The sequence below is a fragment of the Gopherus flavomarginatus genome, chromosome 20, assembly GCF_025201925.1.
Source record: "Gopherus flavomarginatus isolate rGopFla2 chromosome 20, rGopFla2.mat.asm, whole genome shotgun sequence".
Lineage (NCBI taxonomy): Eukaryota > Metazoa > Chordata > Testudines > Testudinidae > Gopherus > Gopherus flavomarginatus.
Genome location: NC_066636.1, coordinates 18,464,688 through 18,491,485, shown reverse-complemented (window position 1 = coordinate 18,491,485; position 26,798 = coordinate 18,464,688). Strand labels below are relative to the sequence as shown.

The window sequence follows — 26,798 nt, the reverse complement described above, 5'->3', positions numbered from 1 at the left end:
CACCACGACCCTTGGGGAATTGTTCCCACGGTCTAAAGTGTCTCATTCAAACACATACCAAAATTCAATCTTTCATCACATGAGAAACTGCTTAAGAAAAGCAAAGGCCTTACAATTAATCCACCCTAAGGGAGTTTCCCCTGCAAAGGACAGAGGCTGGACAGGTCAGACTCTCCAAGCCACAGGCTAGATTCTGTCCACGGCCTGGTCCACACTACAGCGTTAAATCGATTTAAACAGCGTTAAATCGATTTAAAGCTGTACCCATCCACACTACACGGCACTTAAAATCGATTTTAAGGGGTCTTAACATCGATTTCTGTACTCCTGCTCAACGAGAGGAGTAACCCTAAAATCGATATTACTATATCGATTTAGGGTTAGTGTGGATGGAAATCGAAGTTATTGGTCCCATTCTTTTACTGAGCTACCCAGAGGGCACCGCTCCGGAAATCGATGGTAGCCTGGGACCATGGACGCACACCACCGAAGTAATGTGCCCTAGTGTGGACGCGTAAAATCAATTTTATAAAACAGGTTTTATAAAATTGATTTTATTAATTTCGATTTTACTCTGTAGTGTGGACGTGGCCCTCATTACTAGTGGTGCATCTCCACCAAAGGAGGCCAAAATCTGGCTCAGCGTCTGCTAAGTCAGGGCTGGGGTGATAGGTAGGTTTCCCTCACGGCGGATTTGAGGATGTGCAGACCATGTCAGCAGACCATGCTTTGCTGACAGGGAAAGGCTCTGAGGACCCAAACTTGCATCCACAGACAGCAGGACTGGGTCTGCTTGTTCCTAAGGCCCTTTGGAGGGCAAGGGAACCATCCTGTTCTCAGCTTAGCAGGCCAGACAGCCTCAGCCACACACACACACACACACACACACACACACAAAATGACTTCTCTTGCAGCCCTTGTCTGGCCACTTTGCTGCTGCAGGATTTCTCAACAGCAGGTCACAGGTGTGGGATCCTGCCGGGGCCGGACTGCCCCACTCTCCTGGACTGGGGCTGGGTGGGGGGGGTCTGCGTGAAGCAATTGTGTAGATATAATCAGAGCTCTGACGCTGTCTCAGCGGGTCTCCGGTTTCTTACTCACCACTGAATCAGCAGGGATCGTGGGGGTGGGAAGATTTCCCAGAAGGCTTGTCAGCAGCCTAAACTTTAGGGGGCCAATGCTGTTTTTATTCCTCTGCATTATTTGTTTTGAACTGACCTTTGAAGACCCTTATTGACATTTCGGCCACCACCACAGAGGTCCTGGCCTTGAGCCTGACCTCACGTCAAGGTCACAGCATTGGGGTGGGTCACAGCATTAGGGGGGAGGAACAAACCGCTCCGGCTACACATTCCCATAACAGGGGCAATTGCTGCATAACCAGCAAAGACCCGCACATACATAAAGGAGAGAGGAAACGGTGCAGTCCCCGTCCCCTACCCATTTGGATCGAAGTCACCAGGGCCAGGGGGTGACCCTGCAAACCCCTCGCTCTCTCCAGGACAGCAGGAGAGAAGGCTAGCTCCATGAGAAAGGGTTTCCACTTTCATCAGCAAAGGAGACAGCCCCAGCCCTCTCCCCTGCCAGCCATTCCTTCACAGGTTTGCAAGTTACAGCCTGCAATTCCTTGCTCCTAGTCACCCTGCCCATTAGTCACCGTGAGAGGAGACAGCTATTTGAACTGCCTGCCTCTCCGGCTTAAATTCAAACACATGTCTGAAAAGTGAGGAGACTTCCGGCTCCCCCCCCCCTTTTTCTGTTGGGAGTTTTGAATATTTCAAGCCTGGCAAAGCATTTCACCTACCTGCTTAAAAACAACCCCCCCCCCCAGCTGTTACAGGAAAGGAGGAGGGGGGGAAACTTTCCCACAAGTCCCAGTTCAAATCTGAATCAATGGGACGCATTCAAGCCAGGCTCTGAAATTTTTTAAGAGCTCCTGAAGGTGCAATCGGGTTTCACTTCAGAGAAAGTAACGGGGGGGGGGGTGCATTGCCTGTGAACTGAGCGAAGACTAGCAGAGCCATGTTGCTTTCAAACACACGCTCCTTCCTCACCCATGGGGAGAGCAATCAAGCCAGGCTGTTGCCTTAGCTAAGGCGTAGAAGCCCCTTGTCTGAGCCACTAACCCACGCACCCCATCGCCCCCCTCGTGCCTGGGTGCTCTCCCACGCGCAGAGCGCCAGCTGCCCGGACACAAGGTGAAATTAACCAGGGTGCAAATTAACCAGAGTGAAGATTCTATTTTGTATAAACTCAAATCATCTCCTTACCTTCCCCTTCTCGCAGCCCGATCCCAGCGGGGCTTTCTCCCGGCTCTCTGTGCCCGAAAAGGAGGAGGAAACTTTCCCTGGGAACTTCAACCCCTGCCCGAGGTGTGGTTCTGCAAGAGAGGAGCGAGGAAATGGTCGGGTTTCAACACCCTGTTTATTATTAAAATCGACGCTCTCTGGAGGCACAGCACCGACCCTGGCCACCGGCAGGCATTGCACAAGCCAGGAAAGGATGTCAGAGCAGCCCCAGCGCTTTCCCCTAAGTGCTGGCCACATTAACTCTCAGCTGTCCTGGCCAGATGAGCGGACACACTTGCTCTAGCCAGTTTATTAGGGCCAGAGAATTGTTGACTTAAGGGTTTTTTTTGGTAAGGCTGATTTTAGGCCTGGCTCAACATAAAAGACTTTCCCCCACACCTCAGTTAGCCTCATTTCCTTGAGGTGAACTTGGCTAATTAACACCAGCTGAGTAGTGTAGATTGCCCTGAATAAAAGGCCATGATTTGAAAATGACACTGAGATGTATTTCCCAGAAGTGGTTTGGAAGCAGCTGCAGGGGTGTCATGGGAACATTCCCAGGCAGATGTGGGGAAAGGGGACTTGGGTTTAGGGTACAGGGTTCTATCCCGCTATCAGGAGGTAGCCATGTTAGTCTGTATCCACAAAAACAATGAGGGGTCGGGTGGCACCTTAAAGGCTAACAGATTTATTTGGGCATAAGTTTTTGTGAGTAAAACACCCACTTCTTCAGATCTCTAAGGTACCACCAGACTCCTCCTCGTTGGTGTGGTTCTATCCCTGGTTTCTTGAGTGTTCTAAGACAAGTCACTGCCTCAGTTTCCCCCAGTGGGATAGTGAGACAAACTCTGTGAATGCTCACGCAGGTGCTTAATTAATGGTCTACTCGCTTGAGGGAAGTTAAGTATGCATGTCTTTGTGGGTAAGAGCAGGCCTAAATTTGTTACACAGTTCGGTTCTGAGGATAAATTCTTTAAAGATCCTACAGTGCCTGGCGATCGTCAGTGATGCCTGGCCTGGAGGATTCAAGAGGGAACAGCTGGGACATGGGTCAATAGACACACGCTCACTCTGCTCACGTTAGCATGCTATAAATCGCGGTGTAGGTGTGGTGGCACAGGTTAGCCACCTGGGCATGGACACAGAGCCAGTCGGGCATGTGCTCTGGTGGTGAGCTGTGCTCAATGGCCAGTTGGCCGTTTTTAGCACACTAGCTTGAGCAGAACCAGCATGTCCATCTACTCAGCCTGGGAGGCATGCTTCCCCGCTGCAGTGTAGACATACCCCATGTCATGCCACTTGCATTCGGCATGTGGCTGAACCATTCTGGGCCTCAGTTTCCCCATCTGAAAAATGGGTGTAAAAACAAATATGGTTTAATATGGACAGAAGTATTGTGATTTTTCTGGGCCTGATTTTGTCTTGCACCTTGTAGAGTCATTTGTACCAGTGCAAAATGGGCATAAAGCACTATTCTTTTTATTGCACTGGAGTAAATCAGCATCAGCATCATCCCTAGCAGATCTCAAAGCACTTTGTACAGGTCATCAGTATCATTATCCTCATTTTACAGATGGGGAAACTGAGGCACTGAGAGGGGCTGTAGTTAAGAGACAGGATAGCGCCTCTGGAGATCTGAGTTCAGTTCCTGGCTGAGATTAAACTCGTCTCTGATTGGGCGGTCACTGTCCATCCTGTACCTGTGCTGTTGTGATCTCTGGGGCTGTCTATAGGTGCTTGAAGTGATTTTCAGCCTATCCAGGGTTTACTGTTCAACGGCTCTTGGCACCCCCACAATACAAATTGTTCCAGCACCCTGGGCTGTCAGTCCCATCCTTTTCCTTCCTGAAATGGTGCTAGATTGCCCACAAGAGATGAATCGGGATGGCGGGAGAGGAAACACGGGAATTGCAGAGTTTGACCCCCAGCATTCCAGACCTTTTTGCTTTGTGTCCCACAATGCACAGCACGAGATGTCCCTGAATGCACAGAGTCCAGTGATGAAGCGAAGCACCGTGAATGTTGCATGCTTACCCTACACGAAGTCTCTGCTGTGTAGGTGCACCGGCCTGCTCGATCCTCAGTGATATTGAGATGCCTCCCTTTGAGGATCTGGGCCACTGATCTGTAATGAATCAGGAAAGACTTGGCTGTGTGTACGCAATTATCGCAGAGTGTCTCTCTAATGCACATCACTTAGCACTGTTATTATCCAGCCAGGTCTCCTAAGAACTAGCTAGGGATCGAGGCAGATGGCACTTGATTTACAAGGAGGCTAGAACAGTTTGGGATTTTCCATGATGATGCCAGTGCTCCAAAACTCAGTGTGAATTAATGACACCCCCTCGCTCCCCCAGGTAGACAAGGCTGCACAAACCAACCAACCCGCTGCCCATCCTTGCTCATTGAATGGGCAAAGGTGTTTTGCAAAAGGAGACAAAGGAAAACTATGCACGAGCACCACAAGATTGGAGAGTCAGAGTGACAGAGGCAGACCCATGTGACAAGCCAGCATAAGGCATCAAACAGCCCAGACTGGACATGAAAGTGGGGATGTGATGTGAGTGTCAGTCTTCTGGGGAGGACACAGCCGATGTCTTGTAGGACAAGAACGCCCGTAAGGGGGTGTCGAGGGAGAACAGACCCACTTGTTTCAAAGGGACCCTGTCCAAGCACTCTGTGGAATTTAAAAAAATACTGGGCCAGATCCTCAGCTGATGTTAAAGCAGCATCGCTCCATTGGAGTCAATGAGCCATATCCCCACCTGGTGTAACGTAACATCTCTCCACTCCATTGCAAAGGAACTACAATGATTTTCCCCAGCTGAAGATCTGGCCCATTGTTTTTCATTCACTGTGGTTTTAACAACAACCCAGTTGGGTATCAGAAGGGTAGCCGTGTTAGTCTGGATTCTTTGCTGCTGCAACCCAGTTGAGGTTTCCTCCGGGTGCATGCACCGAGATTTATTATTGTAGGGTTGCATCTGATACATTGTTAAAATCAAAAATAAACTCCTGGACACAGCAGGTCTGAATTCCTTTTGCTGCTGCCAGCCGCCACAATCCGCAGCTCATTAGCTTTGCCCGGCAGAGAGAAGGGGGCGTCTGGACCAGACTGTGAGACGCTGAGGCCAGAATTTTCAGACGTTACCACCGCTTTCTGCAATGCAATTCGTGGTGCTCCTAATTCCTGCTGGTCAGGCTCAACTCGCGCAGCAGCAAGGAATTGTTTTGCGTCGCGTGAGTAAAACATCATTTGTTTCATCACTATCCCTGTGGCAATGATGGGGCAGGGGAATCTGAGTCTGGCTTTTTGCAAGGCACAGCAGGTCTCACACATCCCTCATGTCGAGAGATGGCTCTCGGGTTAGCTCCAAACCCAGATCAGCAAGTCAACGGGATTGAGGTGCCTAAACACCTTTGAGGATGTGGGCCAAAGTCCCCTATGGGCCCCCGCAAACAACCTCACTTTTGCAGCTGAAAATGATTCGCGCACCATGCCTGGTCCTGAAGCTGCTGTTAAAGAGACTGATGGGCCCAGCTCTGCAAAGCTACCTCGTTTCCTACCTGCCATTGATTTCAGTTGACGTTCGGAGCTGTAAGTCTGAGGATCAGGGCAGAGGGCTTGTGCCACAGGGTCGCTGGCCTTTTCAGGCGAGTTGGCCCAGCCTCATCTGTGATTGACCAGGCAGCTGGGATGGATGGAGTGAGTACACAAGCCAGCAAGCGGCTCTGTTGAGGAGGAGAGCGACAGGAAGCAAGGTGGGTGAGGGGAGGGGAAAGGTCTGTGGGCGTCCTCAGCCTGCTTTGTGTTACTTTGTGAGTTTCACGTTTGAAGATGCCAGAGAGGCCCTGATGGAAGGTGACAGTTCTTGTGCTGGGAGAACAGGCTGGCAGCTCTGCCGCGTTGTGATTCTATAATTATCCTGCTCTAGTTCAGTTCCCCCTGGAGACGAGCCCGGCTTTACCCCAGGGGAAGGAATGCCAGGGCATTTCAGGTTTCCTGCATGGATAATCTCGAGGCTCTGTCTCCCACACGGCATCCCCCCCGTTGGGCCTTGGCAGCTTGGTCGGTATGTTGCCAAGCAGAATGTATCATCGCCTCTTTGGACAGCTGCAGACCTTGGGCACCCGCTGTCCCTGGGCATGAGAAACCCAGCGAAGGGAACTTTGTGGCAATGCAACCGTTACACCAGGAACTGTCCTGAGCCTTTCAGAGCCGCGCTCACCGCCCGCCCCCCGGGTTGTGCTCAGAGGGTGTTAACAACCCGGGGCCTGGCACGACCCCTCTGGCTGCATGGGAACTGTGGGCTGTCGCTCTGCACTTGTGTAAGGATGGTGGTAAGTGAGCCTATAGGACATAGCTGGTTAGGCCTCAGAGCAATCTCCCTTGCTGATTTTTTTTTCCATGCCGGAAGCTCAGCTTCCACTCCTTAATTTCATTAATTTTTCAATGGCAAAATGCTTTTTGGGAATGAATTATAGAGCAGTCCTGGGCTCAGCTTACGTAATGCGCTGCAAACTTTCTTTCTTGGCCTCTTCCCACTCTCCTGCCCACCTGCCTCCGCTGGATTTATTTTCTCGAGGTGCGTTAAAGGCACAGTATCGACAGGCTGCAGTCTTCCTATGGGAGCAGCAGTTTGGGAGATTCAGGAGGGGTGTGGGAGTGGTGGGTGTGTGGAGAGGACTGCGCGGTAGCGCCCCATATATCTGTGGGGGCCGCATCCCTTTGCTGTGCCAGGCTGTCGCTCCAGAGAGAATGAACTGTGGAGTCGCCCTCATCTTCATCCTCTGCAGTGACACCACCCCCTGCACAGAAATCAGAGCTGGGATAGCCTAGAATGGGTATTGTCTCGCCCACCCTCCTGGGCAGTGCAGGATCGCTCCCTACGGCTGCCCAGCCTCATTGTCAGTGTCTCCAGGGGTGACTCTTCAAAGGATCATAGAAGCTCAGGGTTGGAAGAGGCCTCAGGAGGTATCTAGTCCAATCCCCTGCTCAAAGCAGGACCAATCCCCAACTAAATCGTCCCAGCCAGGGCTTTGTCAAGCTGGGCCTTAAAAACCTGTAAGGAAGGAGATTCCACCCCCCCCCCCAGGTAACCCATTCCAGTGCTTCACCGCCCTCCTAGTGAAACAGTGTTTCCAGGGCCGGTGCAAGGATGTTTGGCGCCCTAGGCGAAACTTCCAGCTTGTGCGCCCCCCCTGCATCCCCGCCCTGAGGGCACCCCCTACAGCAGCTACCCCCCTCCACCCTGAGGGTCCCCCCCACGGCAGCTACCCCTCTCCACCCTGAGGTGCCCCCCTTGCGGCAGCTCCCCACCCTCCGCCCTGAGACACTGCCCCCACCCCAGCTCACCCCTGCTCCGCACACTAGCACCCCATCGCTGCTTCACTTCTCCCACCTCTCAGGCTGGCGGCACCTAAGCTGACTGGCGCTGCCAGCCTGGGAGGCAGGAGAAGTGAAGCAGCGATGGCGTGTGCGGGGAGGAGGTGGGGCAAGGATGAGCTGGGGTGGGGAGTTCCCCTGCATGCCACCCCCCCCTTACCTGCTGCAGGCGGCGCTCCCCACGCTCCCCTGCCCCAGCTCCCTCTGCCTAAATGCCAGCGGCGACCGGGGCGGCCGAAGATCCAGCTGCTGCGGTTGCTGCTGAAGAAAATGGTGCCCCCCAAATCCCAGCGCCCTAGGCGACCACCTAGGTCGCCTAAATGGTTGCACCGGCCCTGAGTGTTTCCTAATATCCAACCTAGACCTCTCCCACTACAACTTGAGACCATTGCTCCTTATTCTGTCATCTGCCACCACTGAGAACAGCTGAGCTCCGTCCTCTCTGGAACCCCCTTTCAGGTAGTTGAAAGCAGCTATCAAATCCCCCCCCCCTTCTCTTCTGCAGACTAAACAAGCTCAGTTCCCTCAGCCTCTCCTCATAAGTCATGTGCCCCAGACTCCTAATCATTTTCATTGCCCTCCGCTGGACGCTCTCCAATTTGTCCACATCCCTTCTGCAGTGGGGGGCCCAAAACTGGACACAATACTCCAGGTGTGGTCTCACCAGTGCCGAATAGAGGGGAATAATCACTTCCCTCGATCTGCTGGCAATGTGCTTACTAATGCAGCCCAATATACCTTGAGAAACTCTTCCACAGTCCAATGGGCGGGGGGCCAAACAGAGGGAAGTGCCCCTAGCAGCACTGGATCCAACTATCCAGCTCTCTGCTCACCACGCCCTCCATCAGGGCTGGCTGCAAAACAGCTTTAGGGTTTGTTCCTGGGGAAAAAGAAATTCAACAGAAAAGTTTTCATTTTTTGCGGGGGGGGGGGGAAATCGAAAGATTTTGGGAGTTTGTTGAAAAACTGAAACCCCCCAAACTCAAAAACTGTCAGACAAAAGGAGGTGGGTTTTTATTGAGAACCTGAAACATTTTATCCAAAACAGACATGTCCGGTGGAAATTTCTCTTTCGACGGGAAAGTGATTTTTCGTCAGAAAAAAAAACTTTTCAACTGATAAATTTCTATCAATTTTCCCTCCCCCACTCTCCTTCTCTCTCCGCCGCCCTGCCCAGGAGCGTTTGTGCTGTAACTAGTAACAAATTATCCCCCGACCACACCTTGGCCTTTTAAAATATACATTTCCATCTATTCACTACTGGCCTTAGGAAAATGAAAATCTTTCAAGTGTCTCAGGTTTCCCGCAGTGCTCAGGAGAATAGAAAGTTCTCACTGTCCCCAGAAGAAAGTCCAACTCCAAAGATCTGTATGGAAAAGAGCATCCTGATTTCCGCACTAGGTAATTCTGGTTTTACACTGATGTAATTCCACACATTTCAATTAGGGCGGCCAATTTTCTAATTGCTGAAAGCCGCCCCCTGCCCTGCCTCTTCCCCCGAGGCCCCACACCCTGCTTGCTCTCCACCTTCTGCAGCTCACTCCACCCTCTCCCAGGACTCCCCTCCTGCCTGGAGAACAGGGTGGGAGGAGCTGACACAGAGCCTGCCCAACTGAGGCACAACAGGGTGGAGGAGGGCCAGGGCATAGCAGTAAATGGCGGGGATCGGTCCCTGGAGCAAGGGGGCACGGAGGGGTCAGTCCTCGGAGCAAGGGGCCAGGGCCAGGGCAATCAGAGCACAGTGGGGCAGAAGCAGGGGGGTTGGAGAGGATTCCCTCCCCCTGGGTGGCAGCATCTACCTCTTGCAAGCCAGCCAATGCTCTGTCAAGCTTCAGCCGCTGAGCAGACAGCAGCTCCGCCATATGGCTCCAGAAGCAACTGCTGCTTTTCCCGCCCTCCAGTGGCAAAGGCCGGCTACTGTGGCCAACTGGACTTTCAGCATCCGGTCAGCTGTGCTGACCGGACACCGCCAGGTTCCCTTTTTGACCGAACGTTCTGATCGAAAACTGGACACCTGGCAACCCTAATTTCAATGGAGTCCTGCTGGGGTCAAAATGGAGAAACTGTGGCTATGATTCTGCAATCGAAGCTGCGACTGCTGCTCAGGCAGGCATCCTACAGCTAGCTTCACCCGCACTGGCATGGCTAAATATAGCCGTGTAGACGCAGTGCTGGTGAGATGGTGCGTAGCATTCCTGGCCCGCTTGCATTGACCATGCTGAGACCCACCCCGCCACATTTGCTCTGCCATTTTTAGCCAGGCTAGTGTGGATACGTGTACCCGAGCTGCTATCACCCCTCAGGCTGCGGCGTAGACACACCTGGAATGGGGAATCACCTTGGGCACTCCCCATCCCAATCCACGCCGCTGCCAGGTCAGCTGGAACTGGAACAAAAATAACAGCCCAGGAATAGAAAAGTTATGATGGGAGCACTGAGCAGTTCCACTCAAGACTGACTGAGAGACAGTCCCTGCCCCAAAGAGCTTCCAGTCTAAATAGTGAAAGAGTGGGGAAGGGAAACTGAGGCACAGAGCAGGGAAATGACTGACTCAGGGTCACCCAGCAGGTCTATGGTAGAGTTGGGAAGAGACCCAAGGTCTCCTGAGTCTATGTTCAGTGTCCTAGCTACCACACCATGTTGCCTCTCTCTAAGTTGAATTCAGATTCCTCATCGGGGAGTCCACGTGGCCCAGGAAGGAGGGGAAGGGTTACAGCTCCCTGACGGAGCTCCTGGAGTCTATCACTGTAAGGCAGGTTTTCTAATGAATCATTCCCGTGGCTCTTCTCTGACCCCTCTCCACTTTATCAACATCCTCCTTGACCTGTTGGCACCAGAACTGGATGCAGGATCCCAGCAGCAGTGGCACCAGTAACAGGGAAGACTTACCAGTATTGGAGCCGGCCACAGCTCCCGGAAGAGGCAGGGCCCTAGGCGGAAGGGATCAGCATCCCCCAGCCAGCCCATCCAGGGGCTGCCTGGCTCCCGTGGCCATTTAAAGGGCCTGTTGGTGGCGGGGGGCTAGGGGGAGGAGAGGGGAAAAAGGCGCAGCTGGGTATGGGCCGGTACCAGTGGTCAATTTTTACCGATATGCCATACCGCTTTACTTTCACCACTGCCAGTGCCAGATACGGAGGTAAAATAACGTCTCTGCTCCTACGTGAGATCCCCCTGGTTATGCCTCCCATCGCATTAACCCTTTTGGCCATAGTGTCACACTGGACGCTCATGGTCAGCTGATCACGCCCCCCCATGATCCCCAAATCTTTTTCCATCACTGCTTCCCAGGGAAAGAGTCCCCCGTCCTGTAAGTACGGCTGGCATCCTTTGTTCATAGATGTATACACGTAGCCCTATTAAAGCAGATATCATCTGCTTGCGCCCAGCTTACTGAGTGATCCAGATTGCTTTGTATCAAGGAACGCCTGTTCGGTTTCACCAAAGAGCCTCCGGATCCTACCTTTTTAAAAGGAACGTTGCTTGCAGTTGTGAGCAGGTAGAAAGGAAAAGTATCAAGCTGCTCAGCCCACATCTATTAGCATGCAGCAGATGAGATGGGAGGGACCACGCCCATGTATCACAAGATTGTTCTATTTTAAAATCCTGGTTTTCCCGAACATTATAGAACCTGCAACTAAGATCAAGTGTGTGGATGAAGTCAGATCGCTTCTGCTTTCAAGACCGCCCCCGACCCCAACTATAATAAAGCCTGGGTGAGCCACTTAAATAGCAGAGCGTTCATACAGCTGAATCATCGGCCCACCAGCCCTGGGAGGAGGGGTAATTAATCTGCCTATTTAGGAGGGGCTGCATTGCGGAGACAGACAGACACAGGCGCACACTCACACCCAGACAAAAGCAAAGCAGAAAATTCTGCAAGCCTGCCTGACGCCCAGCTGCAGCAGAAGACGCTTTCGGCACAAAGAAGACCCTGTCAGCTGGGTTAGCAGCCACTAGATCCAACCCTTCCTTAAAACAGGTAAGAAAGCATCACTCTTCTTTAAAAAGAAAGCTGAGTCGCTTCAGGGGGGAAGGTGGGGGGTTCTGAGGCTTGGATTGCTGGTGTGTCAGCCCTCAGAGGCTTTCCATGCATCTGAAGAAGTGGGGGGTTTTACCCACGAAAGCTCATGCCCAAATAAATCTGTTAGACTTTAAGGTGCCACCAGACTCCTCGTTGTTTTTGTGGATACAGACTAACACGGCTACCCCCTGATATAGGGAAGGAGAAGAAATGGAACATATATGAGCAGTTTAGCACTAGGCTTTCACTGCAGTTGCATAAGGCTCCATTCCCCCATCTAACCTGGCTGGCAGCATGTTAACATGATTCCATTCTCTTTAGACCAGAGGATGACAGGCAACGCAGAGGAGTCTCTGAAGTGTAAATTGCCCCTTTTAATAGCTGCCTCTTTTTTAATATACATAATTACCTTCCTCATCACAGCTTAGAGGCTGGCGTTGTTGAGTGTGTTTCTAAATCAAGCAGATTGCCCGGTGCTAAACGCATCATGGATCTAATTTTAATAATCTGCTGTCCTCTTGCAAAAAGAAAGGCGGAAATATACCCGTGAGCAGAATGCTATTTTAAAAAAAACAACAGTTGTTCGTTTTATAGAAGGGGATGACACACAGCCTTCCTGGTACATTTTCATTTTTTTAAATTTAGAAGCAAACTGGTCCCTGTGTAATTTGATGGGAATGTGAGCGCCCAGCTGCAGGGGATGTCGAAAACCCATTGGAATCAAGCCTCGTAAGAAACAAACCATCAGTGGAAAGCAAGGGAGATCTAGATCTATAGACTGATTGAGTGTAAAATCAAAGACAGCGAGGACCAAAGGACAGAATTCTGCCAGGGAAATGCATATTAAGGGTTGGATTCACTTGGACTAGGGTAGGCCAGGTCTTTGGGGAGTGGGGAGAATTGTGAAGAAAAAGAGCGGGGGAGGGGCTCTGCAGCAAATCCGTCTGGGTGGGGCCCTTGCAGGAACTGTCTGGCTCGGCACACAATGGATGTCGCGGTTTGGGATGTACCGCACAGCTGGAGGTAGGAGCGGCGTCTCAGGTGTGTGACAGGGGGCCTAGAAACCCCAAAGCAGAGCTTTGTGACAGCCGATTGGACATGACTAGGTCCTGGTTCTGCTCTCATATCAGGCGGGGAGGGGGCTGGACTGATGTCAGTGGAGTGACTCCTGATATGAGCAGAGCCGTGGTGGAAAGAGGATGAAGTCCTTTGTCTTTGTGGGCGGGTGTGGGATTTGGGTGTGCACACAACCCCCCTCCCCAGAGATACACACGCATGCTCACACAGATGTACACACACCTACCACCATAATGCTTCTTAGGGCTTGTCTACATCACAAAGTTGCAGCGCTGGTGAGGGCGTTACACGCTGCAACTTAGGAGGTGTACACATCTGCAGGGCATCACCAGCGCTGCAACTCCCTGTTTGCAGCGCTGGCCGTACTCCCGTTTTGTCTCGGGTGTAGAGGATCCAGCGCTGGTGATCCAGCGCTGGTAATCAAGTGTAGACACTTACCAGCGCTTTTCTTGACCTCCGTGGAATAAGCAGGTATCGCAGCATACCTGAGGAAGCCTCTCCTTCAAGCAGGTCTCTTTCCCTGCGGTTTGCAGGGGGGTCCGGGGAACGCGAGAGCAAACCGCGGGGAAGCTGGTCTCCTTCCCCGGTTTGCTCTCGCGTTCCCCGAACCCCCGTGCAAGCAGGTCTCCTTCCCTGCGGTTTGCAGGGGGGTTCGGGGAACGCGAGAGCAAACCGCGGCGAAGCTGGTCTCCTTCCCCGGTTTGCTCTCGCGTTCCCCGAACCCCCCTTGAAGCCGCCCAACAGCGCTGCAGTGTGGCCACATCTAACACCACTTGCAGCGCTGGTTGCTGTAAGTGTGGCCACTCTGCAGCGCTGGCCCTATACAGCTGTACTAATACAGCTGTAACAACCAGCGCTGCAAAATTGTAGATATAGACATACCCTTAGACTCTTCTCATCAGATGAGCTCAATGTGCTTTACAAGGGAGGTCAACATACCTTTGAGGAAATGGGTCATTATCCCATTGTATAGATGGGGAATCTGAGGCACAGAGCTGTGATGTGAGCTACTCAGCAGGCCAGTGGACAAGAAAGGAACAGAGCCCAGATCTTCTGAGTCCCAGGTCAGCGTGCTACCCACTAGGCAACACTGTCTCCCCCACAGGCATAGATTTGCACACATACATTCTCTCTATGTATATTCTATCGAGTTATAGTCAAAGGCTAGCAAGACTTCGTTGTGCATCCTTATCATGAACTCTGCGAACCCTAATTCTATTCCTATTCCTGTTTTATTCCCATTGTCCACACACAGTTCCATTCGCGTTCCCGGTCACCCGCAAATTCTCAACACTAGAAACAAGCCACAGGGAATATTACTTCCGCGCCCCTCATGATTAGTTTCCTACCATGCAAACATTAGGGTGGGTTCTTCCGAGAATGTCTGTATCTACATATCCAAGGGAAATGCTATAGAGAAGCCAATCAGAAGCCCAGATCCTGAAAGGGAGTAGCTGGCACTTATCAGCAGCTCTTAGGGCACTTTACAAAGGAGGTCAGTCGTGTCCCCTCCATTTTATAGATGGGGAAACCGAGGCTTGGAGTGGTTAGGTGACATGCCTGAGGTTGCCAGGAGGCCTGTGGCAGAGCTAAAACTAGACTCCACTGCTGCCTAGTCCCAAGACAGTGCACTGGGCAGCACTGTTTCAACAAGCTGCTTTTGATCCTTTATCAAGACAGGACAAAACGGCTGCTGGAATAGAAGGCGGCTGTAAAACCAGCCCTTTGCAGCCTGGGGAGGGGAAGATCGGGGAGGGCTCGGGGGCTGGGATCTGTCCCAAGATTTGTGGAATATTCCCATCTCATAATGTTCTCCTTAGGAGGTGTAGACATAGGACTCACCCCTGCGGCACCTCCTGCTGGTCTGTTCCAGGAATTAGCTCTCCAGCCTTGGGAGTGACCCCTGCAGGCCAGTGATCCACCTGTCTCTTGGCCCCTGCATCCCTTCCAGGACCCGGTACCCCTTTATCTGGGGTGCTGCCCCCTGGCAGTAACCCCTTTCTCTTAGGGTCTCCCCTCCCTGGGAAACCCCCACCCACTATTCCCACCTCACCTCAGTATCAGGCTACTGCCAGTTATCATCTAGCCCCACGCCCTGGGGCAGGCTGCAGTATCAGCCCACTCATCACTGGCAAGGAGGGTTTGGACCTGCTGCCTTGGCCTACCCCTGGGCTGCCCTCTGCAACCCCCAGTACCTGTTGCCTTATACTAGGCCATAGCCTGGGGCTTTCCAGGCTGGAGCTCCCCAGCTCCTCTACCTTTCCCCAGCCCTGCTCCACTCAGGTACCCTGCCTCTCGCTCCCTGCAGCCAGGCCCTTCTTCCTCTACAGGCAGAAGGAGACTCTTCTCTGCCTCTGCTTCTCTGCCTTTATAGGGCCAGCTGAGTCTGTTTGGGGCATGGCCCCAGCTGCAGCCACTTCCCCCAATCAGCCCAGCCTAAAAGCTGCTTTCCCCAGCCACAGCCCCCTCCCAGGGCTGTTTTTAACCCATCTGGACCTGAGCGGGGTAACCACCAGGGGCCACCATGATGCGACACAGACACAAAGTAAGAGACAATCCCTGCCCCAGAGACCTTACAATCTCCCTAGACCAGACAGAGGAAGGCGCCTTGGTACTAATTTACAGATGGGGAGCTGAGGCCCGGATCTTCAAAGGTGCCCGACAGCCTGGGCCGAAGTGACCTGCCCTAGAGTGCAGGGAAGGATGCTGGGACAGAGCCAGGACTAGAACCCAGCTCTCCTGGATAAGCCCTCCTGCCTTCTCCACCTGCCCACACAGCACTATTCTTTGCCGGCAGCACTGCTGGGGGAAGGGACCGTTGTACCCCAAAACGTCTGTAACAGTGGTGAAATGGGCTGAGGGGAGGCCCCAGCGGATGATGTATTGGGGCCCCAAATTTCTCTCCACGGGCCTGTTCACAGGTTCGGGCCCTGGGTAATCATCAGGCGGTGACGTTTTAGATCATTCCTTAGCTCGAGCGGCTAGGACTGCGCGGTAACCTGCGACTTCAAAAGACTTCTCTGTCCTCTTCTTTGTAGGCGGAGATGCTGGACACGGCGAACAGCCAGTATAACTCCTTCCTCTACTGGAGGATGCCCATCCCGGAGCTCGACCTGGCGGAGCTGGAGGGGCTGGGGTTGACCGACGCGGCGCTCTACAAAGCCAAGGGAAGTGTGGGCAAGCGGTCCGGGCACTGGAAGCAGCTGAGGCAGGACATCTCCGAGGAAGATGACACTCTCCTGCAGTTCAACAGCTTCAATTTCTGGCGCGCGCCGATAGCCAGCGTTAGCGCATTAGATTTTGATCTGGTCTGATGCCAGTGGCCCAGGCACACAACCCGGGTCTTTTTGGTTAGGTCTCTGTGTTGTCCTTTACTTTTAAAGTGGTTGTTGACGATGCTGATTAACGAGTCGCCCAGCGATGACACCTCCAAGGCTCATAGTCCGTGTTTCCCCATCCATCCACCTTCTCTCTTCTCAAGGGTATGTCTACACAGTCAGAGCAGGTGTTGGCACACCTGAGCTAGCGTGGGTAACCATTGCAGGGTAGATGTGGCAGGTGGGCCATTTGTCTGATTTTAAGCTGTGCTGTGCTGTTTTTCTGTGGTTGGGCTTCTGTCCAGCACTGGGATAAAGTCAGACATGGGTTTGTCTGGAATCAGGAGCAGAGGACATCCTGTTGAAGAGTGCGCCTCTCTGCCCCTGCCCGTGTGACTGGGGTCAAGGGCAGTGAAGCGTCCCCCAAAGTAGGGGGGTAGGGACGCGAACCCCCTCCGTGGCAGCACCCCTGCTCCTCCTCTTATCACCAAGACCCCACCCCTGGCCAAGCCAGAAGTGGGGCTGGGGAGCCTGGGCCCCTCCACTTGCTCAGGGTACAGGGGGCTTGAGAGTAGCCCCTGACCCTTGTTCCCCACCCCAAGCCCTGCACCCAGGGCAGGTGGAGGATCGGTGGCTCCCCAAAGCTGCTCAGGCTCCCCTGGCTTTTGTTTCTGGTCTGGCCAGGGAGCGGGGCCTCAGGGGAAGAGGTGCAGGGACAGGGCTTGTGGCAAAACGTGGCCCCTGACCCGCCCTGTTCTAGCTCCCCTGACTGAGGTGCTCTTCAACATGGCATCCGTAGGGTCACGCCAAAGGGGCAGTGTCACACCGCTGGTGTCGGCCCCATGCCATTCCCAGAAGTACTGGAACGTCTGGTATTTCTGGGGATGCATCAGTGGCGCCCTTAACATCTGGTGGCCCAGGCTAGCCACCCCAGTACTAGCCTGCCAGAGTCCCAGGGTGCCTATTTGGGTTGCCAGGCCATGAAGAAGTCCATCTCACCCTTTTCTGCACTGCTATGGTTACTCACACTGGCTAGACCAAAACGACTCGGGGCATGCCGAGCCATACTGCAGTCACACCTTCACGTGCCCGTGCTGAGCTCAGAAGTGTTGGAAGCCACAGTCAGTTTGTCTTGGTGTGAGCAGGCATTGTGCCATAGCTCTCACCATACCTGTGGGAGACCGTGCTAGAGAACCACCAAGCAGCGGTCGGATTTGAGCTCACTCCTGTTGTGTTTGATTAAGAAACATGCGTGCGAACAGAAGACCAGCTCACCTGTCCAAATTCCCCTCTTAGCTGAAGGCCGATCGCATTGCCCTGGGGCGGTGGACACCCCTGCTTTTCTAAACCCATCCCCCATTTTTCCAACCTGCGCTCAGTTCCCCCACCCTTTCCGTTTAGATACTCAAGGTTTCTCTGCTGGACATCGCCAGCGGGCCCTTTGTTCTTCTCAATTGTGATCAGGCATAAGGCTCATTCCTGAAAAGAGTCCCAGCTTCGCCGCCTCGTGGGTCCAAAACTGCAGAGCAAAGAGAAAACCATCAGTGTGAGAATTTTGCTAGGAACGTAAATACATTTTCATTAGGATGCCGAGAAATTTCTGGGCTGGAGCCTCAGGAGGTGTTGATGGAGCCGGTTTCCACCAGCCGTAGATCTGGCCCATGCTGCCTGACGCACTAAAACCAAATATAGCCACCACATCAGTTTTGCCTTAAAGACTTGGGGTTAACTATTGCTCGGGCTTCCATCCCCCGAGATTCCTGCCACATTGAACATGGGTTGCATGTGGGCTGTGAGGACCCAATTCTGATGGCCTCGCAGTGCCTCACGCCATGAGCCAGGCTTGCATTGGCTTTCAAAATCCAGAGAGCTAAGTGTTAGCGTGAGGACGGCTGTCAGAACCGGACCCTTACGGCAGGCTCTTGCTGCCCGTATCACAGGAGAGCCACAGGGTGAATCCTCTCGCTGGTGATCATCCCATTCCCCCCCACTGAAATATTTTGGGGCTGTGTCTGAGTAGCCACTCACCAGTGGGACGAAGGCCTCGGCAGCCTGCTTACTGAGTAGTAGCTGGCACTGCATGTTACCCTGGTTGGGGTGGCTTTGAGCAGTAAGGCCCAGAGCCACAAGAATCATAGGACTGGAAGGGACCTTGAGAGGTCATCTAGTCCAGTCCCCTGCTCTCATGGAGTATTCGGATACTCACGGAGCAGCAAGAGGATTAGGCATTGCGCTTTACCCACCCTGGCTTCACAGGCAGCTGTGGGGTCCGTCGGTCCCACCCTGCTACTCCTGCCTGGCATCAGGCTTGGAGCGAGGGGAGAGCCCGGCTCAGATGAAGGCCGATTGGGGAGGAGAGCAGATTTCCAGCTGTGAGAGGGCGGCTGAGCCTTCCAGAGCTCAGCCTAGGGAAAGGCAGGAGAGTTGTGGGACCATGTCGGGGGTCTGTGTCAGCCGTGAATGACCTGACCCTGCTGCTGAGTTAGCCTGCTGCAAGTGGTGCCCTTCCTGAAGAGGGCGACTGCTTGGGAATTGACCTTTTGTTTCCTTACACCTGACTGCGGACCTAGCGCTGACTTGTCCGGAGCCTAGAAGCAACCTGACCGAAGCTGCCTAGCTCCTATTGATTTCAATGGGGGTTAGGCACCTAAATACCTATGAGGATCTGGGCCTTAGAGGCTACTTGGAGATAGTAGCCCTCAGGTGAAGGGGTTAAAAAAAACCCCCCAAAACAACAACCGCAAACTGTTTTTCTTCCCCCAAGTGCAAAAGAAGTGTCTGCAAACAAGTGGTGGAAAATCTGGGAGTTTTTTTTTTATGTCTACGTAAATAAAGAAAGGCCCATTGGCTGGATTGTTCACACCTGTGCTGGTGCCAGGTATGAGAAATATTAGCCCGAAAGGCAACAGGATAAGAGAGATGGAAAAGACTGAAGAGAAGGGTTTGTGCTGTAGGGTAGCATTGCTCCAATGTACCTGCTGTTTATGGTACACAGTGTTGCAAGGGAGGCTAGGAACATCTATTCTATATGGAGATTAATTGTAACAAATCTATGGCAACGTAGGACTTCATCCAGGTCACCATGCTGCATCAGGTGGTTGTTTGGAATTTCAGGGTGATAGAGCCACTGCTCCAGGCTTCTACAGCGTGAGCTCAGAGTGAATTTCCTTTAGCAGCTACCAGTACAGGGTCTATGACCCACAGTGGAGCAGTTCTGATTTCACCCACCAGAGGGCAGGGGTGCAGATGCATGCTGGCTGGTTCTTGATGTTATGATGCTAGTCAGGAAAGTCTCAGTGTGCAGCAACTCAAAGCTTTCCCGGGAGCTTGCAGAGTTTGTGACACGTAGAAGAGAACGAGGCAGCCCAAACTAATAAACGGCTGTGAAAAATTCCACATACAGAGCATGGCTATTTCACCTTCCAAAAATAGCGAGGCTGCTGACTTTAAGATGCCAATTTTAAACTGGAGGTAAAGAATGTAAACTTTCCTTCACAGGCCTGTATGGTTTTGTGTCCCAAGCCAAGAACCCATGGAAACCAGGGGCGAGGTACTTATAATGAAACTTTAAATAAAATTAGTTTTAAAAAAGTACACATTCCTGTGGACACTTAAAATCCATACAGACTGGAACAAAACGCTCTTCATAGCTGCTATTCCTCAGCTGCCTTTAAACTGTTTAAAGTTCTTTTAACTATATATGGTAAACGGACATGCCAAACCGTGGGTGCGCCTTGTCTGAAATGCCTGTCTTCTTGCCTGGGGGAGTGAAAAAATCAAGAGGCTTCTCAAATAAAGGCTTGCTTCTCCTTTACCCTGCACCAGTGCTAACTCAGTGAAAGAGACAGCTGTGCAGGAAGCGCTTTCTGTTTCACGAGATATCCTGCAATTTTGAAAAAATTTTTCCCATTCCAGAACAAAAACAAAACAATTCAAAAATTTCCCATGAAACAAAATTTGGAGGGTGGCGGGCCGGGGGCTATTTTGGGTGGATTGCAGTGTTTCACTTGGATTTCAGCTTTTTCAAAAGTGTTATTTTCTGTGGATTAAAGCCAAACAATCGGACGATCATTTTGAAATGAAACATCGGCTCGTTCGGTTCCAGAAGGGGTGAAATGGAACATTCTGATCTTAGCGGAATGCGCCATTATGATTTTGGTTCTGAAGTGAAATGGTCAAAATTGACACGTTCCCGACAAACATTTTGATGAAACGGCATTTGCCGAAGGAAAAACATTCCCCTTGAAAACTTCCCAGCAGCTGTAGTGGCAGACACTGTCATTCTGAGCAGGGAGCACTTGATATCCACTTGGCGTTGGGGAAAATGCTATACAAAGGTGCAGGGTACCAGAGAATTGGGCCCAAAATCTGACATGTTTAATGCTCAGTGTGCCTTGCAAAGAGTGAGAAACTGAGCTGAATGGGCGAAAGCTACTAAATTGAACTGAAACAAAAACCACTGTATTCTCCATCCATCCTTCACTGCTGATTTGGAGACAGTGCTGATATAAGAGGCCTAGGGATTGATTACAGAAACCTGCCTTCATCTTGGTTTCTGTGTGAAATCTGAGGTGATGTCTTCACCCTTCATGAGACCTTTCTATGTCCTGAATTTAGAACCGGTATGCTTCCAGGGACGATATATTTCTCAGATCTCACAGAGAAATGAAGGTGTCCTGATCAACCAAGATTGTCAAGGGGAGGGCGTGTGTGTTCGGTCAATAGGTACCGGGGACCTATGGTTCACGCACACAATCTAATAGACCGCAGCAACTGCTGAGAACTAGAAATCTCAATATTTGGGTGGGCTAAGTATCATACGCTGTACGCAGAATGCAATGGTACTGTACTATTTCCTGGAGCATGCGCTGCAGTGTAAGTGTCCAATAGTCCTTTTACATACAGAAATGTGCACAGTATACACACCGGTCCTGCGTATGGCTTTCTCGTACATTGCAAGTTGCCAACGGCTCCTGAGTAAGCTGTGTTAGTGAGGAGTCCTTGTTTTATCTCCCCTTTCATAAGGACAGATGCCTTGTTGGCCTTCACAAATTGTTCAGTCTTCCACTTGCCCAGCTGTCTAGCAATTCCACTGCCTCTTTGTGTTCTCCAGGACGGACTGAGCGAAGCCGATGCCAAAGGTGTTTTCCAAAATCTTCAAGTGTAACAGTCCTAAACTCTAACCGATAGCGTCACCTGGCAGCCTGTCACTGTGCTGCCTCTGAACAAACGTTAATAAAGTATTTCGCCCCAGAACCACGCTAAATCTTCTCTGTGTGACTATTACGTCATGATTTGTATTCTTTGAACCAAAATGTTTATTGCGGCAATAGATGCACCAAACTGTCACTCCACTGCTTTTACTGTCTATTGCTTTTGCTGGGCATTTAGGAGTCTGGCATTTCTGCTAAGATTTCAGCTGCCTCACCACTTTGTGCTCCATAATATCATCTTTGATCTTTCTTACCATGTCATAATAATAAAAGAGTATGAAATTAAGAGGCTTTATCTGTAATTTCTGGGGACCACTCTCCCCTGGCTGGGCCTAACTATGGAATTCAAGTGTGTGGCTACATCAAAACAAAGATCTACCGGTTTTCCTTATGGCTGTCTTCTAGTTGTCTGCTTTCCCATCTGAGTGGGCCCAATCACTCAAACCGTTATAGTGATATCAGACATGGTAGAAATAAACCTACAACTAGATTTGGGTGCAAAAAAGGAATTTTCATCCTGCTGAAAATGCCAAGGTTTAGAGAAAATTTTCATCCTAAATTGGAATAAAAAAAAATCCTCAATATTTTTCATGGGACAGAAAATCTAAAATAACCAAAATGGAAATTTGTTTTGACTTGCTGGCTCTCTTCCTTGTCAATATCATGGTCCCCCTGAAGGGAAAAGTGAAATTGACAGGATCCTTCTCCATGAGCTTTCAGGGTTCCAGCATTTGGATTTTTTTCCAACGGAAAAATTGAATTTTTTCAGCCAAATTGAAATTTTCCCACAGACAATTTTGATTTTTTGCACAAAGGGCCTATTCGGTTGGAAAACTACAGCTCAGAACTAACCATAACATTACATGCTCACAGATCCTTTGACTTTGTGACATTCCCACAGGACGGGCATCGTGTCAAATACCAGCAGCCCGTCTTTAAGAACGTAAGAATGGCCACACTGGGTCAGACCAATAGCTCATCTAGCCCAGTATCTTGTCTTCCAACAGTGGCCAGTGCCAGATGCTTCAGAGAGAATGAAGAGAACAGGGTGATTAAATCAAGTGATCCACCCACCTGTTGTCCAGTCCCAGCTTCCGGAAGTCAGAGATTTAGGGACCCCCAGAGCATGGGGTTGCATCCCTGACCATCTTGGCTAATAGCCATCGATGGATCTATCCTGCAGAACTTATTTTTTGAACCCAGTTATACTTTTGGCTTTCACAACATCCCCAGGCAAGGAGTTCCCCAGGTTGTGTGCAGAAGTCCTACCATTCATTTGTTTTAAATCAGCTGCCTATTAATATCATTGGGTGAAACTTGGCCACTGTCGGTAGACAGATACTGGGCTAGATGGACCTTTGGTCTGACCCAGTACGGCCATTCTTATGTTCTGTGAAGGAATAAATAACATTTCCTTATTCACTCTCTCCACTCCGTTCAGAATTTTATAGACCTCTATCATATCCCCCACCATCACCATCCCCTTTAGTCATCTCTTTTCTAAACTGAACAGTCCCAGTGTTTTAAAATCTCTCCTCCTAAGGAAGCAGTTCCCTGCTCCTAATTATTTTTGTTGCCCTTTCCTGTGCTTTTCCCAATTCTAATCTATCTTTTTTTGAGCTGGGGCAGCCAGAACTGCCCTGCAGTACTCAAGGTGTGGGCGTACCATGGTTTTAGATAGCGACATGGGGATATTTTCTGTCTTTGCATTTGAAGGATAATGAATGAAGGTTGGCAAAGCATTTGGAAGATGTCGACGCTCTGCACCATGCGCTTGATTCTGCATCTCCCTGCACCTTCTGCGGTAATGGACACAAGCACAGAGTGGAGGTAAAATGCTGCCAGCTCAGGATGGTAGCGTCTTGCGCTGTGCTCTGGAGTAAATGGCCGTATAAGGTGCAAGATAATGGAGAGCCAGGGCCACAAAGCATTAAGGATTATTATTAATAGTGTATCCTCTTGGTCTAGCTGGAGTGCGTCGAGGTAAGGGGTCTGTCTTTTCTTTTTCATTGTGTCTGTTGTATGCTTGCAGTGGCCTATTGCCCTGTGTTCGCAGCTGGTTGAGCCCAGCACAGCCCCACTGATCTCAACACACCTGCCAGCCCAGAATCCATCCCGTCATGCCATCTTCTCTCTCGATCATGGTGACTGGATCTGTTACGCGCTCCAGTCACTGCAAGAGGGCCTCTTTCCCAGCCTGGCCTTGTGTAGCGGCTTTCTTTCTGTATGGCTCCCTCTGCCGACGGTCACTCCATCAGCGTGGTGCTCTCTCTCAGCCCTCTGGCTAGGTCACTGTATGATCCCCCCTTCCAGGGGATCAGGGTCTCACCAGGCACCACGAACAATGCAGCACGGCTTCCCAGTGGCTGGTAGGGGAATCCAGGCCCTCCATCTACACTGGGACCCCATAACCAGCAGCCAGGACCTGCACTGTCCCCCTCCTTGCTGCTGTTACCTGGGTTTCTTCCTACCCTGCCTTCTCAGGCTCTTTCCCCACAGCTCCTGTGGGGTTGACGCTCCTCCCAGGGCTTATTCTCCCCCTTGGCTTTCCTCCTCCCCACTTCCCTGCTGCTGGAGAGCAACTTCCAGCCTCTCTCCCGGCTCCTACAAAACTCTTCCCTTTCTATTCCCTACCCAGGTTCTCCCCCTGCTGGCCTCCCTCAGAAATCCCGGGGCCACCCTTCAGGTGCCTCTTGGAAAGCGAATTGGCCTCTTCGGGGCCACCTTAACCCTTTCAGGGCTGGTGTGGGGTGATCGCCTTTGGCACTAGTGCAGCGGTGGATTAACCACTGAGCCAGTCCCCAGAGGGTGGGGCCTGGAGAAATGGGCATCCCTGTGCCTTGACTCCACTCCCCGGCAGGAGCACCAGGACCTCGGCTGCAGCCCCGGGACTGGAGCAGCTCTACCTCCCTGCCGTGGCCTCTGGGCTGGGGGAGCTCCCACTCCCCACTGCGGCCCCTGGGGAAACAGAACTTCTCTGGTCTTGGAGCCACAGTGGGGAGGGGGGCAGAAAGGAACAAACAGGTTGTGGGGCCACAGTGTGTGTGTGGGGGGGAAATGGGGCAGACCATGGAGGGAAGAGTGCAGGGGAAGGGGCAATGGGGTGGGGCCGTGAGCGGGGCCACAAGCGGAAGGGGCAGACCAGAGATTGGGAGGGGGCCCCCCCACTTGCTCTGGCCCAGGGCCCCATGAAACCTTAAACCGCCTCTGCTAGTCAGTGTCACAAACAAAGTTTTTTAAACAAGACGCCAGCCTCCAGCAGAACACTCAGACCTGCTAGAGCTATTTTCCCAGTCCCTTGTCTTGTGAGACAGCTTCCCCCAATACAACCTTCCAAGCTGCCACGTTATGAAAAACGGAGAGAATTTTCCTTGAAACCTGTGGCCACAGACGCACCTTTGTGCGTCACTTCACAGAGCTTTGGCAGGGTGACACGCTCCTCAGCCAATGGGTAAACAGCCTGGGGAAGAGACTGAATTTCATTTACCTTCATTAAAAAGAAAAATCTAGAGGCTATTATGCACATGTGCTTTTGACACTCGATCCTACTGGCAGCCCAAATGTAACTTTATTCAGATTGCTGAACCTCTCAATCTAACCATGCCACATATTCATGCTTCTTCCCAAGACGTTTCCTTTGCAAAGCCCATATACTTTGTCTCAGTTCTCAGTCCGTCTATGCCTGCATATTCCCTCTGCATTCTGCAGAGATTCCTGTTGGAAGTTTGGCCCAGTGTCCAAAATGTCTGGTTTTAAAAGGCTCTAAAATCCACAGGCAGACTTTGATTTTTCTGTCTGAGTACAGCAAGGAAATCAGCACTGATTCCATAGAGGGAAGATGAAAGACTCCAGTAAGCAGCCAGGGGTATGTAATCCTGACTCACTCCTCAACCATTTCCTGGACAATGGGACTGAGCGTAATCAAAGGAAAGCCAGTGACTGGGTCATTTCGACAAGCAGTTCTGGACACATAGCTCCCCTAAAATGAGCAGACGGCACGTAGAATGTTACCTTGACCCACTCTGTTACTATGGGGACTCTGCTGAAAGGACAGCCTTGCTACTCAACTCCAGCTCCAGCCCAGTCTCTCGGCAGCTCCGGCACCTGCACTCCTGATACCAGAATTCCTCAGAGAACACATGCTGCAGTCCTGCCCACCAGGTTGATGCTCAGCATCAGAGGGCTTGGGCACAGCATCCAGGGGAGGTGAGCATCACTGCTGAAGGGGCTGGCAAAGGGTGAGTGCGGGAGAGTTACTATGGACACGTGAATGGCGAGTGAGCTTATGAAGTTGTCAAAATGCCAGTTAGATTTTAAGCTGGCATCTAACAAACTAGCTTTGGCAGCTGGATAAGTGTTGTAGCCAATACTGTGATGGAATTTAACTAGGATCACACATTTTTATTGAGTTCTGGGGAGGGTTAGGTTACTGAGGCGGGCTTAGTACCTCATCAGCCCCTTAAGTCAGGAGGGCAGGAGGTAACCCCACCTCTCTACACCTACATCTGTTTTCTAACACACACACACACACTCCGAGTAGTAAGCACAATGTGGTCCAATGGTCAGAGTCCACCTAATTCCCCTAGTGGGATAGCACAGTCTAGCAGCCAGAGTCAATACAGCCACCTTTGGAGGAAGAGTAGGGTGGTCTAGCAGCTAGTGCTTGGGGGCCATCACAAAGGGGTGGCAGCCCTGGGTAGGGGGTCCCAGACCCACCCAACTTCACTGGGCCCCAACCCAGGGCCCTAACAGTGGCAGAGCAATCTGCCACAGGGGCAGCAGGGAATCCCACCAAAACACGTTGCCCTCATAAGGGTGAGAGGTACCACTACCTCACTGGGTCACTTCCTACGGCTCTTCTGCAGCAGTAGTCGGTATCGGGGTCTCCAGGCTCCTCAGAACCAGACACTCCCTGGGGTTCCAGTAGCATCAGGCCTCTGGTCCAGGTTTCGGGCTCTTCAGCTGTCATAGGTGAAGGCTATAACAGCTCCTGGGCTGGGGCCCCTGCCCAGTGTCCTTCCTCCTCCACGGTCAGTCCTGACTGAGCAGGGTTTTATACCTGACGTCCAGGTGCAGCATGCCCAGCAGAGCCCCAGGGGCGGGGCTGCCTCTGCTAGGAGGGAAGGATTAACCCCCTCCTTACCAGAGTGGGTCTGATCCACCCCCTCACAGTTACTAATTGTAATGATGGGTTCTTTTCAGGTCAGCTTTTACCTCCAATCAACAGCTTATTAATTTACCCACAGACACGTACATATGGATTCAACTGTTTATGGACCAAGTGCAGGGACACCCAGCTTGTACTGAACACACCAAGCAATTGTCGTAGATTAGGGTTGAGGCTCAGCCGTTGGACCATACAACAATGCAAATCACTGTGATATTTTCATTACATTTACGCAGGATCCTCAGTTCGTTAGGACCTCTACAACTTCTCACGCTTCCAGTCCTTCTCCCAGGAAGTAAGGAAGGATTTGTGGTAAAGACACTGTTAAG

At 51.6% G+C, this 26,798-nt stretch overlaps 2 protein-coding genes across 2 annotated transcripts in view; one reads left to right on the top strand and one right to left on the bottom strand.

The window, feature by feature from the left end:
* CDC42SE1 (CDC42 small effector 1) overlaps positions 1–2,411 on the bottom strand; it is a 55,737-nt gene extending 53,326 nt beyond the window's left edge. Inside the window, exon 1 of the mRNA XM_050930652.1 lies at positions 2,271–2,411. The gene's annotated coding sequence lies outside the window, so the exon portion shown is untranslated. The remainder of the gene's footprint in view (positions 1–2,270) is intronic.
* An 8,885-nt stretch (positions 2,412–11,296) lies between these two features.
* On the top strand, positions 11,297–21,588 carry MLLT11 (MLLT11 transcription factor 7 cofactor). The gene is made up of 2 exons (XM_050930651.1): positions 11,297–11,653; positions 15,811–21,588. The coding sequence occupies exon 2, from the start codon at positions 15,817–15,819 to the stop codon at positions 16,084–16,086; it is 270 nt and encodes an 89-aa protein (XP_050786608.1). The 5' UTR covers positions 11,297–11,653; positions 15,811–15,816; the 3' UTR covers positions 16,087–21,588.
* Positions 21,589–26,798: the final 5,210 nt, after the last annotated feature.